Source organism: Xenopus tropicalis, chromosome 8 (assembly GCF_000004195.4).
Source record: "Xenopus tropicalis strain Nigerian chromosome 8, UCB_Xtro_10.0, whole genome shotgun sequence".
Lineage (NCBI taxonomy): Eukaryota > Metazoa > Chordata > Amphibia > Anura > Pipidae > Xenopus > Xenopus tropicalis.
In genome coordinates this window covers 5,244,816-5,261,342 of record NC_030684.2, presented here as the reverse complement: position 1 = coordinate 5,261,342, position 16,527 = coordinate 5,244,816, and the positions used below count along the sequence as shown (strand labels likewise).

Here is a 16,527-nt window from a genome sequence, read left to right as displayed (position 1 = left end):
GTGTGCCTTGGCTTGTTTGTGTGCACTGTGAATCCTATGATCCCAGGGGGCGGGGCTTAGTACTTAAAATGGCAGTTTTCTATTTAGCATTAGCCAATGGCACATACTGCTAAAAAAGTATCAGTAAATATTGCCCTTTTACATCCTTTCCCTTGAGCCGCCATTTTGTGATGGGCTGTGTGCTCCCTCAGAGATCAGCTGACAGGAAGTGATGCAGCTCTAACTCCGGGGGGTTAGGGGGGCCCCTGCAGGGGGGGTTTAGGGGATGCGGCCGGGGGGGCACCTGCAGAGTAAAAGACAGAACTCTGCCCATTCATTGGCGGATGAGGCCTAGCATGTATGTGTGCCTCGGCTTGTTTGTGTGCACTGTGACTCCTATGATCCCAGGGGGCGGGGCTTAGTACTTAAAATGGCAGCTTTCTATTTAGGATTACCCAATGGCACATACTACTAAACAAGTATGAAAATGGTTTATTTAGATGAAGCAGGGTTTTACATTTGAGCTGTTTATTTTTATAGAGACCTACAGTGTTTGGGGGTATAGTTTCCCTTTAATAGGAATAATGTCTGTAGCCCTGTCTGAGACGCGGATTAGGCTAAGGGACGGCTGCACGCTGATCCCCCCGAGCCAGTTACCAAGATGGGAAGCTCCTTTTCTGTAATTCCCAGTGACGTGAGTGCAGCTGCTCCCGTCTCCCTGGCAAACCCCGCATTTATCCAGGGTGTGGGTGGAGAACAGGACTCCGTCGCATCCAATTGGCTGGGGAGAGAAAGGAATGGAGAGCGCAATATGGAGAGGCGGATATCGCATCTGCGAGATTTACGGCAACTACTGGCGGACGGGGTACGGTAAAATTTCAACAAACCTCACATTTTCCAGACACACAAACCCCTCGGTACTCGCTGTACTTGCAAGACGTCCCATCTCTGGCTTGGACCATGAGCTGCCGCTGCCCGTCGGTGGTGGTGCACTGGAGATCGCAAGGTTTGCTGGAGATGTGCACGTAGTCGTCTGAAAGTCAATGTATTCCAGTTAGGCCGATCAAATATATTCAGAATGTGTGGACTAGAATTGGGGTTACATTCTTTAAAGGGAAACTATACCCCCAAACAATGTAGGTCCCTATAAAAATATATTGCACAAACAGCTCATATATAAAGCCCTGCTTCCTACAAATATACTTTTTTAGTAGTATGTGCCATTGGGTAATCCTAAATAGAAATCTGCCATTTTAATTGCTAAGCCCCGCCCCCTGGAATCATAGGATTCACAGTGCACACAAACAAGCCAAGGCACACATACATGCTAGCCAATGAATGGGCAGAGTTCTGCCTTTTGCTTCCACACTACTTCCTGTTACAGTTAGAGCTGCATCACTTCCTGTCAGCTGATCTCTGAGGGAGCACACAGCCCATCACTAAATGGCGGCTCAAGGGAAAGGATGTAAAAGGGCAATATTTACTGATACTTTTTTAGTTGTATGTGCCATTGGGTAATCCTAAATAGGAAACTGCCATTTTAAGTACTAAGGGCCGCCCCCTGGGATCATAGGATTCACACTGCACACAAACAAGCCAAGGCACACATACATGCTAGGCCCCATCAGCCAATGAATGGGCAGAGTTCTGTCTTTTGCTCCCACACTACTTCCTGTTACAGTTAGCGCTGCATCACTTCCTGTCAGCTGATCTCTGAGGGAACACACAGCCCATCACAAAATGGCGGCTCAAGGGAAATGATATAAAAGGGCAATATTTACTGATATATATATTCCAGTTTGGGGAGATTCTTTAATAGGTCACTACTTCCTGTTACAGTTAGAGCTACATCACTTCCTGTCAGCTGATCTCTGAAGGAGCACACAGCCCATCACAAAATGGCGGCTCAAGGGAAATGATATAAAAGGGCAATATTTACTGATATATATATTCCAGTTTGGGGAGATTCTTTAATAGGTCACTACTTCCTGTTACAGTTAGAGCTACATCACTTCCTGTCAGCTGATCTCTGAGGGAACACACAGCCCATCACAAAATGGCGGCTCAAGGGAAATGATATAAAAGGGAAATAATTACTGATATATATATTCCAATTTGGCAAGATACTTGAATAGGTTGCTTAATATGATATAAACTGTCTGTTGGTTAAGTATTCATTCTGGGGGTATAGTTTGCCTTTAAATTATATTGTCCACGTTGAGCAGGAGCATATTAAGGAACAGAAATAACTTGGTTTCTGTAGAGCAGAGGTGCACCCTTATATATATATAATGGGGCTCATTTATCAACACTGGGTAAATATGCCCATGGGCAGTTAACCCATAGCAACCAATCCATCACTGGCCTTTTTCAACAATCAATGCAACAGTGGGATTGGTTGCCATGGGTTACTAACCTTCTAACCAAAGGCTCAGTTCGTTCTTTCCCTCTTGGCACACACAAACAATTCTACTCACCAGGATACAGTGGTTTCCACTGATAGGTTTTTCCGTTGTACACATGGGAATTAAACGACGTACATTGCTCCTCTCGGAAACTTCTCCCGTTGGTCGGGCACTCCTAAAATTGGAACGTTTACACCATAAGTTCTCCGGAGAGTCAGAAGAGGCCAAACCAGTTGTTGCGAGATGTTTTAGTAACCACCGTGAACATTGACTTCTCAGATGAGCAAAATCTCCCTTTCTAGAATGATCTTTGATCTTGATGGATCATAAACCCTCTTACCTGAACTTTGCAAAGCTGGTATCGTTTAGAGGTTCCGGTGCAGGTTTTGTTTGCGGCACTACTCAAGGATTTCCTCCTAAAAGAAGAAGAGGCAGGTTTATCTCCTACAGCTTTATTTTCTGTTGGGGCCAGCGACCAACGTATGTAAAGAGTTGAAATATTAGATGTTCTACCTACTAGCAGCCATTTTGTACCTTTGCCTGAGGCAGTGTCTTTCTTGTGACTTGACTCCTCCTCCACAGGTCCGTGTACAAGCAGTCCATTTGGTCCATTCACCCCACCAGAATGTCGTTATATCTGCCCCTTCTTCCAGGCTATTGGAAGTCTGAGAGGTGTCCTTAATATTATTTCAGAAAAGACACAACAAGGGAATATTAATCAGCTATAACTCAATCCACAACATTGAGCGCAAAACTATTTGCAGCAATTACTAATACATAACATGAAACATGAAGCCACCACTCCATGGAACATGATCATAAAGCCACCACTCCATGGAACATGAACATAAAGCCACAACTCCATGGAACATTAACATAAAGCCACAACTCCATGGAACATGAACATAAAGCCACAACTCCATGGAACATGAATCATGAAGCCACCACTCCATGGAACATAAAGTCACAACTCCATGGAACATGAATCATGAAGCCTCCACTCCATGGAACATGAACATAAAGCCACAACTCCATGGATCATGAATCATGAAGCCGCCACTCCATGAAACATGAACATAAAGCCACAACTCCATGGATCATGAATGATGAAGTCTCCACTCCATGGAACATGAACATAAAGCCACAACTCCATGGATCATGAATCATGAAGCCGCCACTCCATGAAACATAAAACATGAAGCCACCACTCCATGGAACATGAAGCCACCACTCCATTGAACATGAAGCACCACTCCATGGAACAAGAATATGAAGCCACCACTCAATGGAACATGAACATGAAGTCACCACTCCATAGAACAAGAATATGCATCCACCACTCCATGAAACATGAACCCACCACTCCATGGAACATGAAGCCACCACTCCATGGAACATGAAGCCGCCACTCAATGAAACATGAAGCTCAACATGCCATGGAACATGAGCATGAAACCACCACTCCATGGAACATGAATATGAAGCCACGACTCCATGGAACATGAACATGAAGCCACCACTCCATGGAACATGAATATGAAGCCACCACTCCATGGAACATGAATATGAAGCCACCACTCCATGGAACATGAATATGAAGCCACCACTCCATGAAACATGAAGCCCACCACTCTATGGAACATGAAGCCACCACTCCATGGAACATGAATATGAAGCCACCACTCCATGAAACATGAAGCCCACCACTCTATGGAACATGAAGCCACCACTCCATGGAACATGAACATGAAGCTACCAGTCTATGAAACATAAACATGAAGCCACCACTCCATGGGCATCAGTCAAAGCATAACACAATTCTCCCTGTGCTTAAGATGAGGACCAAATCATATTAAACGGGGATCAAAAACCTTTTTTACCACTGAGCCACTTTCAAATGCAAAAAGAGTTGGGGAGCAACACAAGCATGAGAAATGTTCCTGGGGGTGCCAAATAAGAGCTATGATTGGCTCTTTGGTAGCCCCTATGTGGCATGGCAGCCTACAGGGGGCTCTCTTTGGCAATACACCTGGTTTGTATGCAACCAAAAGGTGGTTCTAAGCCAGAAATTAAAAAATAAGCACCTTCGTTAAGGCCATTGGATCAACTTCCAACAGGTTGGTGAGTAACATGTTGCTCCCGAGCCACTGGTCGGGGGTCACTGGTATAGAACATAAAGCACAAAAAACACATCTTTGTCTGGCTGGGCAGCTAGTCATTGGGCTTACCTGTGTTACAGTAAAAGCAATGTTTCCAATTAAAATAAAAAATATCCATGCAGGACCAAGGCTTTTTCTGACAAAAAGGAGTGACTTCCAGCTCCGCTTAGTAATTCTCATGACTGGAAGAGTCTAAGGAAAAAACAGAAGGAAAATCATTAAAGCTAAAGGAGGGCGATTACAACTGTGTGTGGGGGGGTTGTACTTATTTACAGACTAAAAAACAATTATTTGATAGACAAAAATAACTGCCACACATATTTTTGTACTGTAGATGGCAAGTCTCCAATCGTCCAGACATAAGCCAACCTGGTTTAACTGTTTAACTCAGCGCTTCTCAACCTGTGGGTCGGGGACCCCTTTGGGGCCCTTTCACAGGGGTCACCTAAGACCATCGGAAAACACATATTTCCGCCAGTCTTAGGGATAATTTTATGGTTGGGGGGTCACCACAACATGAGGAACTGTATTAAAGGGTCACGGAATTGGGAAGGTTGAGAACCGCTGCTCAACATGGACATCACCATTGGAGAACCTTCTCCTCTGATCAGTTCGGCTACAAGCTAGCCCAAGTTCAATGGAGTTGGTTCAGTAAAAATATTGCATGGTAGGCAGAATCAGGCCAACGTGGTACCTCAAGGGCCAGGAAGGTCACAAACCAAACTTCTAGCAAGGGCCCTCCATCTTCATGCACTCCACCCTCTACATCAGTGGTTCTCAACCTGTGGGTCGCGACCCCTTTGGGGGGACCCTTTTACAGGGGTTGCCTAAGACCATATTTAGGGATAATATTATGGTTGGGGGGCACCACAACATGAGGAACTGTATTAAAGGGTCGCGGCATTAGGAAGGTTGAGAACCACTGGTTTAACTGGTGTTATTTCAGATAAGGGTTTTTTTTTCCATTATTTGGATCCCTATAACTCTACTAAAAACATGTAAAGATTTAATAAACCCAATTGGAACGTTTTGGCAATTCTCTGTATGAAGATTTCCCCTTAGAGCCAACGGTCTTGGGGGGGATTTCAGGAAGGCCTGGACCATGTGGTCTGCTTCATTTGTAGCTTCCAAAAATCCCCAAGGCAGGCAAGGTGGGTACTAATTGAAGCGCACGTGCTGGGCCCCTCTGAAAATTATTTGGGGGGGGGGCGGAGGCTCCCCCCTGACTTGAATGGATTTTCAATTGGCCTCCCCAACACTGTCAATTTTCAAAAATTAGAATTACTTGCTGAGAACATGTTCTGTGGCCTTGGAAATGGCCTTTCTGTAATTTAGAGCTTTCTGATGACCAGGTTTCCGTATATGAGATCCAGGGTGGGACTGGGGGGTGCAGGGCCCACCGGGGCTCCCGCCTCAGTGGCCCTGCAGGTGCCCCCGCCGGCCGTGTCCCCTATCCCCCCCCAAGGGGCCCCCCTAACCCCCTGCAGGGTCCTCCACCTGAACGTGGCCAGCAAGGGTCGGGTCTGGGCCGCCGGGGACCACTAGGGCCGGGGCCCAATGGGATTCTTCCTGGTGTCCCAGCGGCCCAGTCCGACCCTGATGAGATCCCATACATACATATATATTTCTTTATAGATTTAAACACCATCTTAATCAGGTTACTTGCCACAATCCCTTCTACCAGCTTGCTCATAGTCGGTCTGAAGAAGACCAGGCAGAACAGCTGCCCTTAAAGGGAAACTATACCCCCAAACAATGTAGGTCCCTATAAAAATATATTTCATAAACAGCTCATATGTAAAAACCATTTTCATACAAATATACTTTTTTAGCAGTATGTGCCATTGGGTAATCCTAAATAGAAAGCTGCCATTTTAAGTACTAAGCCCCGCCCCCTGGGATCATAGGAGTCACAGTGCACACAAACAAGCCAAGGCACACATACATGCTAGGCCCCATCAGCCAATGAATGGGCAGAGTTCTGCCTTTTGCTCCCACACTACTTCCTGTTACAGTTAGAGCTGCATCACTTCCTGTCAGCTGATCTCTGAGGGAGCACACAGCCCATCACAAAATGGCGGCTCAAGGGAAAGGCAATATTTACTGATATATATATTCCAGTTTGGTCAGATTCATTAATAGGTCCCTTTATTTGATATAAACTATCTGTTGGTTACGTATTCATTCTAGGGGTGTAGTTTCCCTTTAAGTTTACTCATAACCTTGTCAGAAGCGCAAAAGATTTCCACAAATGGGCCCCAAGGCATATATATATATACTGTATGTCTCCGACATATTCATCAATATAGAACGGTACTGAGCATGATGTAAAGGGAAACCTCTGAACCCTACGGACCCCGGAGACGGAACAATAATAACTCGACTCAGTTCAGGTGTAAAACCTCGAGGCCATTCATTCATGGCCGCCGCCCACGGCAACGGGAAATGAAACTCACAATCAAGTTGTACATTAAAGGCCAACCTGACACTGGCTCCATTCAACAAGAAGGCGGCGCCTTGGGACTGACACTTCCGAACTCCGCCGTTCAAAACAAATACTCCAAACATGAGTCCGTGAGAATCTCTGAATGGATCGCACCCCCCCCCCCCCCCCAACGCACACACACATAGTTTATTCCGCTGAAAATAGGGCCGATAGGAATGTATTCATCATGGAAGAGCCCATTGTTTAGATCAGAGTTTCCATGTCAAGGTCTTGGATCTTCCTCTGTGCCTCTGTGCCATGCCTGTATACCAGGGGTGGGCAAACTACGGCCCGTGGGGCATGTCCAGCCCATTGGCCTTTTTAATCTGGCCCGCTGACTCCGGCCCCCTTTAAAGAATTACGGGCCCTGATTGGTTGAGCCATGTGTGTGTGCATAACGTCAGTACGCACAGGGCGCAACCGTATAAAAGGATGCAGCGGGGAGCCGGGGGACAGCCCCCACAGCCGAAGGACAGAGGAAGCAGGAGGGAGCTGCAGGTCGCTGGGGGTGGGGGGAGATGGAGGATGCTGGTGGGAGGATGCAGGGGAGAACGCTGGGGAGAGCTGGGAAGGATGCTGGGGGGAGCTGGGGAATGGAGCTGGAGGATGCTGGGGGGGAACTGGAGGATGCTGGGAGGGAGCTGAAGGACGTTGGGGGGAGCTGGGAAATGGAGCTGGAGGATGCTGGGGGGGAGCTGAAGGATGCTGGGGGGAAACTGGAGGATGTTGGGGAGGATTCTGGGAGGGAGCTGATGGATGCTGGGGTGGAGCTATGGGATGCTGGGGTGGGGAGCTGGAGGATGCTGGGGAGTGGAGCTGGAAGATGCTGAGGAGTGGATCTGGAGGATGCTGGGGAGTGGAGCTGGAGGATGCTGGGTTGGGATGCTGGAGGATGCTGGGGGGGAGCTGGAGTAGGCTGGGGTGGGGAAGCCAAACGCAAGACAATTTTTACACATTTTTTTGCGCAACTTTTTTTCTCACTCCAAATGGGCTCATCACTACCTAGGACAACTCCCAATTAAAGGTCGGACTGGGCCACTGGGAAAAAACCTGTTTGGCCCCGGCGGCCCAGACCCGATGCCTGTTGCTGCTCCCCCGGCAACCAGGGTCCTCCCCTGACGCGTTTCACTTATGCGCGCTCAGGGGAGGACATCAGGAGGGGGCCCCTGTGGGGGCGGGAGCTAGGGGGCACATTGGGCCCCAGTGCGCCCTGCACCCCCTAGTCCGACCCTGTCCCAATTGACTTCTCCATGAACCCGCAAGCTTTCAGACGCCGACGTTCAACATTCGAGCTTCACCGAATATCAAACATTCGATTTTCTGAACCATAATTCAAATATTTGGGAGTTTTTGAGCCGAATTCCCTAATCGTGGAAAAAAAAAACCCATTAAATTCCATCGTCGATAAATCGTCCCCTTAATGTGGGTTTTCCTTCCAATTATAAAGGCAAAGTATTATAGAGCAAATGATGTTCTTAATTGTTTTTACCATAAATCACTTTGCTCCTCCTTATTCCTGCCGTTGTAATTAAATACGTCTCTGTGATTGTAAAAAAAAAAATAAAAAAATAGAATGAAAAATACAGTAATTCATTGAGCCCAGAGCTTCTTGGCCGGCTTCTCCGCGGACAGGTGTCTCAGTATCTTCCTACACTTGGTTTTCATTAGGTCCTCCAGACGCATCTGGGGCCGAGCCAAGAAACACTGCTTAGTGCGCCGATGTCTGACATGATCTTTTTTATTTTTTTTTAATTTCCCAAAAAATAAGCAGAAAATAGAGAGCAATGATAGAAAAGTCCCAGTTTAATGGAGTTGGCTACAATCCCCGGACTGCTGAAAGAATGATATAGATATGAGTTATTAGCCAGGGCAGGAAGCCACGGGGAAGGCAATGAAATCATTCTATATTCATCCATTGGTATTTAATGTTCGGAATCAGAAGCTTATAGACGCAAATGGGCTTGGGGGGGGGGAACAAATGTATCCATCTGGGGGGTTCCCTGGGGTACATGTAATACGGAGCACATGGAATACGGAAAACTGCACTTTGGAGAAGAAGTAACGGACATTTGGATATTAATTGGAACATAGAAGCTGAGACTCAACCATATGGTGGTAACAGAGGACACTGAGATCTGAAAGTGCTTAATGTTCATTCAGGGTAGGACTGGGGGGGGCCCAGGGTTGGACTGGGTCACAGGGGCCCACTAGACCTTTGCCGGCGCTCCCCCTGCCCGACCGTTCCTCCCCTGACGCGTTACATTTACACACTTGGGGGAGGACGCCAGGTGGGGGGCCGTGCAAGGTGGGTTAGGGGGGCCCCTGCGGGGAGGGGGCTGTGTTAGGGTACGCAGTCGATGGGGGCACCTGCAGGGCCCAGACCCAATCCCAGCTGGCCTTCCTCCCCCACTCGAGGGGAGGGACAGGGCCCCTGGGTTGGCAACTCCAGTGGGATCCACTCAGGGTTGGACTGGGGGGTGAAGGGGGGTGAAGGGCCCTTCACCCCTCAGTCCGACCCTTGGTGGGCCAAAGTTGCCAACCCAGGGGTCCTGTCCCTCCCCCTCGAGTGCAGGAGGAAAGCCAGCTGGGATCGGGTCTGGGCCGTTGGGTTTTTTTCCCCAGTTTTTTTCCCCAGTGTCCCACCAGCCCAGTCCAGGGTCGGACTGGGCCGGTGGGACACCAGGAAAAAAAAAATCCTGTAGGCTCCAATGGGCCAAAGCAGATTTCAGTTGGCCTTTGCTGCCCTTTAGGACCCTAGGCTTGTTATTTTTTGTCACACTTCAGGCAGGCGAGGCAGTAGAGAAGGGGTCTTGTGAGCTTTTTTTTTTTACTTGTGAGCCCCATTCAAATGTAAAAAAGTTGGGGAGCAACACAAAAAAAAAGTCCCAAATAAGGGCTGCGATTGGCTATTTGGTAGCCCCTATATGGACTGGCAGCCTACAGAAGGCTCCAGTTGGCAGTACATCTGGTTTTTATGCAACCAAAACTTTCCTCCAAGTCAAGAATTCAAAAATAAGCACCTACTTTAAGGCCACTGGAAGCAACATCCAAGGAGTTGGTGGGCAACATGTTGTCCAAGAGCCACGGGTTGAGGATCACTGCACAAGTCAAGGCAGATAATTATCAGAGCTGGTATGAGGGCTAAGGGGTCAGGGTAGGTGGCCATCATCTCAATATTTGGACAATCAAGGTCTAGGCAGGACAGAAGAGCCAATGGGGCTTTGGCAGTGTCTGTAGCCAATAGATAGCAGCTTTGGCACAGGAAAATGCGGAAGGCAGGTTGATGTATTTGCTGATTCACTCATCCATGAATTATGAGAATGATGTATTCCTGGATGAACCCATGTTCTGTACAGTCTAACAAGTCTGAACCAGCAGTTCGTTTCCTGCTTCACCTTGCCACACACCTACTGTTAGTTTTGATGTCTATTATTGATCCTGTTACCATAGCATCCCGCCTGGGGGCAATTCACTTTTACTCCCGTTCCTTCTAAACACACTGTTTCTTTGTTAGAGATATTGCGCACCATAGTCTGTACTCCCTGCCCACCCTTAAATGTTCTTGATGACCTTCCTATAACGGCTGAACTACATGACTTGGGTTGATCTGTACCCCCCGTTAAACCTTATAAGACATGAAAATTCGGCTTGGGGGTTGGGGAAGCTCCCAGTCAGTTAGGGTTCAGATTTACTTTGACACAATACTGAGGATTCAAAAGGATATAAACCTTGTGAAGACCACTAGGAGTTGGGTAAAACCAAAATCAAATCCAGGATTGGGTAACCCCCTAGAGAAGTGATCCCCAACCAGTCGCTACCAACCCCTTGGATGTTGCTCCCATTGGCCTTAAGGAAGGTGCTTATTTTTTAATTCTTGGCTTAAAGACCATGGGTACTGCCATGTAGAGCCTCCAGTCCACATAGGGGCTACCAAAAAGCCAATAACAGTTCTTATTTGGCATCCCCAGGAACATGTGTTGCTCCTCAAGTCTTTTTAAAATTGAATGTGGCTCACAGGTAAAAAAAAAAAAAGTTTGGGGCCCCTGCCCTAGAGTCTGGATATCTTAAAATCCCAGGCCCAATAATGTTCCACTGGCCTATGATACCACCAGATGGTATCTGTATTATCTTCCTGATCATTCTTTGTTGAAAGCCTATGGTAGAAGATAAAATACATAAGGTCCATGTACCAGTTGTCACAACCTACAGAATATTAGCCTATATTGAAGCCTTTCACACATTTTGGGGTATTCGTTGTCATAAACACCCCCAAAATGTGTTTGGGAGAAGCTTAAATAGATGTGTAAGCACTTGACTGCCCATATATTCCCTAATGGCACCATGGCTTCTCCAAGAGTCTGTTTATACTGTAGAACTTTTGAAATACTTTGACCTCATCTGACTGATGTGTTCTCTACCCCCTACAGGAGGTATGAGCCATCCAGCATTTAACCTGAATTCATGGAATTTTCCCTGAAACTGCACGAGCAAAGAATAAGAAATTAATCATAATTTGACATTTCATACCAGTGCCTCTGGTCTGAAGAAGCTAGCAAGTCGTTCCATGTTCGAAAGATTCTTATCAAAAATTCTGGTGTCTGAAATCAGAGCTGTTTTTTTTTTTTAAAAAAAGCCCCGTATTCGGGTTAGGCAGTTTTGCTCTTGCTGTTGGATAGCAAGAGAAAGAAGTTTTTACAAAAGGAAAACATGTTCCTTGTAGTGGTCAACTGAGCTTAGGAGGTTCCTTATGGGTTGAAGGCACCCAAGTGCAGAAGATCATGGAAGTTATGAGACCTTCTTCCAGTTGAAAATGCCCCCCAATGTCCTGGCTATGCAACAGTTAAAGAAGAAATTAATTTGAAAAGGCGATTCATGTATATACTGGAAGGTTCTTTATCTTGACCAACAAAGAGCAGCTAAACTCCTATATTCATGGGGACAGGACAACCGGTCCTGGGCAAATGAAATGTAGAAATTCAGAAGCCAAGCTGTGTGGCTTAGAGCTAGAACAATTGGGCAGAGACATCGCACTCGGGGAACGGTATAAAGATCAACCCTACAAAAAAGTCTTGTCATGAGCACCAGAGAACTTGTACTGCTCCTAGGAGGACCAATCTAAAGGTATCGACCACCAAAACAACAGAGCTTTGAGTTGAGACCGAGGCAGCAAAAAGTATACTTGATAGGAAACATACATATGGAAACACACCGCAGATCAATCTTTTTAATAACCGCTGTCAACTTAGTTTCATCGAAGGAAGAATGGAATCTACTACCTTCTGAGCTTGATGCTCGGAGGCCAAGGGACGAACACTTGGGCAATATTCTCCGAAATGTTGATTTTTTTGGTACCCTATGAACAGAAAAGCAGTCGTGAATCCGCCACTGCAATCTGCACATTTATATCCTAGTAACGTCCCCAGGTTTACTGGGTTTAGGTCTCACATAATAAACACGTTGGACACCACGGTGAGGACGTAAAATAAACCGTGTAATCCTCTGAAAGGCTTGGCACAGATACCGTGATTGTTACTGTATGTTTAATATCTTTTATGTAACATAGACATATTGTGAAGGGTGTTACATAGAATGCATATACAATCACGCCCCCCTGCCCCGGTGAAGGTTTTAACTTAATGGCCTACCGAAAGCGCCCACATGTACATATTAGGCTACATAACCAGTATCGTTCTAGACCAGCAATCCCCAACCTTTTTTTCACATTTAACATTTAACTGGGGGATGAACGGCCCACCGGGGCTCCTGTCCCAGAGACCCTGCAGGTGCCCCCAGCCGGGCGTGTCCCCTAACCCCCCCTGCAGGTGCCCCCCACCCAACGTCCTCCCCCGAGCTCATAAATTTGACGCATCAGGGGAGGAGCAGTCGGGAGGGGGAGCGCAGGCAAGGGTCAAGTGTGGGCCGCTGGGGCCCACCGGGATTTTTCCCGGTGTCCCGACGGCCCAGTCCAACCCTGGTAGAGGAACATAAAAACATTCCTAGGAGGTGACCAATAAGGACTGTGATTGGTCACTTAGTAGCCCACTGTGGAATGGTAGACCACAGGAAGTTGCGTTTGACAGGACACATGGTCATTGTGCCTCCAAAACTTGCCTCCAAGCCATAAATTCAATAATGGGCACCTACTTTGAGACCAACATCAAAGAGGTTGATGGTCAACATGTTGCTCACAAACCAGTGGTTGGGGATCACTGTTCTAGACATTTGGAAGAAACAGGTGCACCCAAAGAACCCTCGTACGTACAAGGAAGACAAACTCAGAGATCGTTTGTGAAGATTCTCATTCATCCAGGTCATGGTATATCTGTAGTAATAAGTCAAATCAACTGGGTTTTTCCTTGACTGGCGAAACGTATTCAAGAAAAACACAGTTAGTTCAGTTGGTTTGACTTATTACTACAGATAAACCCATAGATTGTGCCCTGGGTGGAACCAAATCCAAGACCCTAGGATTGTAGGGTCGGAACATCAGCAGAACATCTACGTTTGAGCACCAGTGGATAATCATGTTTCAATCATCGGAAACAATGAATGAAAAAAAATTCTCATGTAAAACCAACGCTCAGACACCCCATACTGAAACCTATCAGCTAATATGCAAGTTCTGACCATGCTGGGTGCTGTTTCCATGGGGGATCTGGTACATGTAGGACACTACAACCTACAACAATGGACTAAATTCAAGAAAACATCCCCCTTGAGTTGGTCTTGGAGCGCCATATTTCCAGGAGAGCAGGTCTGACAACTATACCACCCACAATAGTTTTCAGCTTTAATACAATTTATGGAGCTACTGTTCTGCCCACAGGCCAACTTGTCCCTGGTGGGATCCCAACATCACTGATTATAACTATAGTTATAAGCCACACTTTTTATACAGCATTTCTAAAACGAAGACACCCTGCATGGAGAGATTTCAGCCTCCTCCACCTGCATCCTCCACCAAATGTAACTGGTAAACAGGTGAACTGTTCCCCACTCCCACCTGGTACAGAACAAAGTAGCCTCTTACCTGGTGGGGTCTTGGGCTGCTGGTGATATTCCCAGTGTGACTGGTGGTTCAGTGGCCAGAGCAGGACACCGGTCAGAAGAGGTGCAAACGGTTGACCACTGGGCTGACAATCTTAGTGGCAGTATGAGTTTCAGGGGAATAATGTCAGATACTCTGCTGAATGGCAGGGCCAAAGGTAGCCTCAAACTCACACAAATACAAGCTTCAAGTTACTTCAGTCTGGCAAGGGTTGCTTGGCACACACAGGGCAGGCTGAATGGCAAGTTACAGTCTAAATAGAGGGCAGTTGTATCTGTCTTATATCTGGCAGTGAGTCTACCTGTCCTTTCTCCTAGCACCAGAGCTGCCTTCCCCATTCACTGCTTGCTCCGCTCACTCCAGCAGGTTTTATAGCTGCTGTCAGACAGACTGTCAGGAATTCACACTTAGACCCACAGTTCAAGCTCACTCTCCTGTCTTCTCTCCTCCTTCCCTCATGCACTCATTTACTTTGTATTATGAACCCCCTCCCTTTTCCCTGTTCTGCTCCGCACCCTCCTCCCACAACCCCTTTACCTCCTTCTCTTGAAACCCACCCTCCCACAGCCCCTCTATTTTTTTTCCACATTTCCTCCTGTACCCACCATCCCTGTCTGTGTTCCCTGCTCTGTCCCTAACGTACATCTCATTTCCCAACGCTCTGCCTTTATCATTTTGTTTAAATCTAGGTTACTGTCTGCACTGACGTCAGAATAAACAAAGCATTAACTACTTCCCTGACTAGCAGACTGCAGGAGTGAGAAGCACTTCATTTCAGCAAAGTGACTGCCAAACACAATCATATTATGGAAAGCCGAATAAAGTGCAGAAAAGGAAAGAATACGGTCCCGGCTCCCATTGTGTGAGAGGGAAATACTTGTTATCAAATTCAAATGCACCAAATCCACTATTTTTGGATTCGGCCGAACCCCAAATTCTTCGTAAAACATTCAGCCGAATACCGAACCAAATCCGAATCTACAAAAGGGTTAAAGAGAACCGCTGCGTCAAATTAGGGATGCACCAAATCCACTGTCTTTGGATTCAGCCGAACCCCCAAGTTCTTCGTAAAACATTCAGCTTAATACCGAACTGAATCTAAATCTACGGAAGGGTTAAAGTCAGCCGCTGCATCAAATTAGGGATCTACCAAATCCACTATTTTTGGATTCGGCCGAACCCCAATTTCTTCGTAAAACATTCAGCCAAATACCGAACCAAATCCGAATCTACGGAAGGGTTAAAGAGAACCGCTGCATCAAATTAGGGATCCACCGAATCCACTATTTTTGGATTCGGCCGAACCCCCAAATTCTTCGTAAAACATTCAGCCGAATACCAAACCAAATCCGAATCTGCAAAAGGGTTAAAGAGAACCGCTGCGTCAAATTAGGGATCTATCAAATCCACTATTTTTGGATTTGGCCGAACCCCAAACCCTTCATAAAACATTCAGCCGAATGCTGAACCAAATCCGAATCTATTGAAGGGTTAAAGAGAACCGCTGCGTCAAATTAGGGATCTACCAAATCCACTATTTTTGGATTCGGCCAAACCCCAATTTCTTCGTAAAACATTCAGCCGAATACCGAACCAAATCCGAATCTACAGAAGGGTTAAAGAGAACCGCTGTGTGAAATTAGAGATCTATCGAATCCACTATTTTTGGATTTGGGTGAACCCCAAACCCTTCGTAAAACATTCAGCCGGATGCCGAACCAAATCCGAATCTATTGAAGGGTTAAAAAGAATCGCTGTGTCAAATTAGGGATCGGCTGAACCCCCAATTTCTTCGTAAAACTTTCAGCCGAATACCGAATCGAATCCAAGTCTACGGAAGGGTTGAAGAGAACCGCTGCGTCAAATTAGAGATGCACCAAATCCACTATTTTTGGATTCGGCCGAACCCCAAATTCTTCGTAAAACATTCAGCCGAATGACGAACCAAATCTGAATCTACAAAAGGGTTAAAGAGAACCGCTGCGTCAAATTAGGGATCCACCAAATCCACTATTTTTGGATTCGGCGGAACCCCCAAATTCTTCGTAAAACATTCAGCTTAATACCGAACTGAATCTAAATCTACGGAAGGGTTAAAGTCAGCCGCTGCGTCAAATTAGGGATCTATCAAAGCCACTATTTTTGGATTCGGCCGAACCCCAATTTCTTCGTAAAACATTCAGCCAAATACCGAACCAAATCCGAATCTACGGAAGGGTTAAAGAGAACCGCTGCATCAAATTAGGGATCCACCGAATCCACTATTTTTGGATTCGGCCGAACCCCCAAATTCTTCGTAAAACATTCAGCCGAATACCAAACCAAATCCGAATCTGCAAAAGGGTTAAAGAGAACCGCTGCGTCAAATTAGGGATCTATCAAATCCACTATTTTTGGATTTGGCCGAACCCCAAACCCTTCATAAAACATTCAGCCGAATGCTGAACCAAA

At 46.5% G+C, this 16,527-nt stretch overlaps 1 protein-coding gene across 1 annotated transcript in view; it reads right to left on the bottom strand.

Annotated features, from left to right (window-relative positions):
* adamtsl2 (ADAMTS like 2) overlaps positions 1-14,526 on the bottom strand; it is a 58,312-nt gene extending 43,786 nt beyond the window's left edge. Inside the window, exons 1-7 of the mRNA XM_031891572.1 lie at positions 14,059-14,526; positions 4,613-4,735; positions 2,919-3,061; positions 2,725-2,800; positions 2,457-2,559; positions 867-1,012; positions 637-760 (exon numbers count right to left, since the gene is read on the bottom strand). Coding sequence (XP_031747432.1) covers positions 637-760; positions 867-1,012; positions 2,457-2,559; positions 2,725-2,800; positions 2,919-3,061; positions 4,613-4,723 — 703 coding nt within the window. The 5' untranslated portion in view covers positions 4,724-4,735; positions 14,059-14,526. The remainder of the gene's footprint in view (positions 1-636; positions 761-866; positions 1,013-2,456; positions 2,560-2,724; positions 2,801-2,918; positions 3,062-4,612; positions 4,736-14,058) is intronic.
* Positions 14,527-16,527: the final 2,001 nt, after the last annotated feature.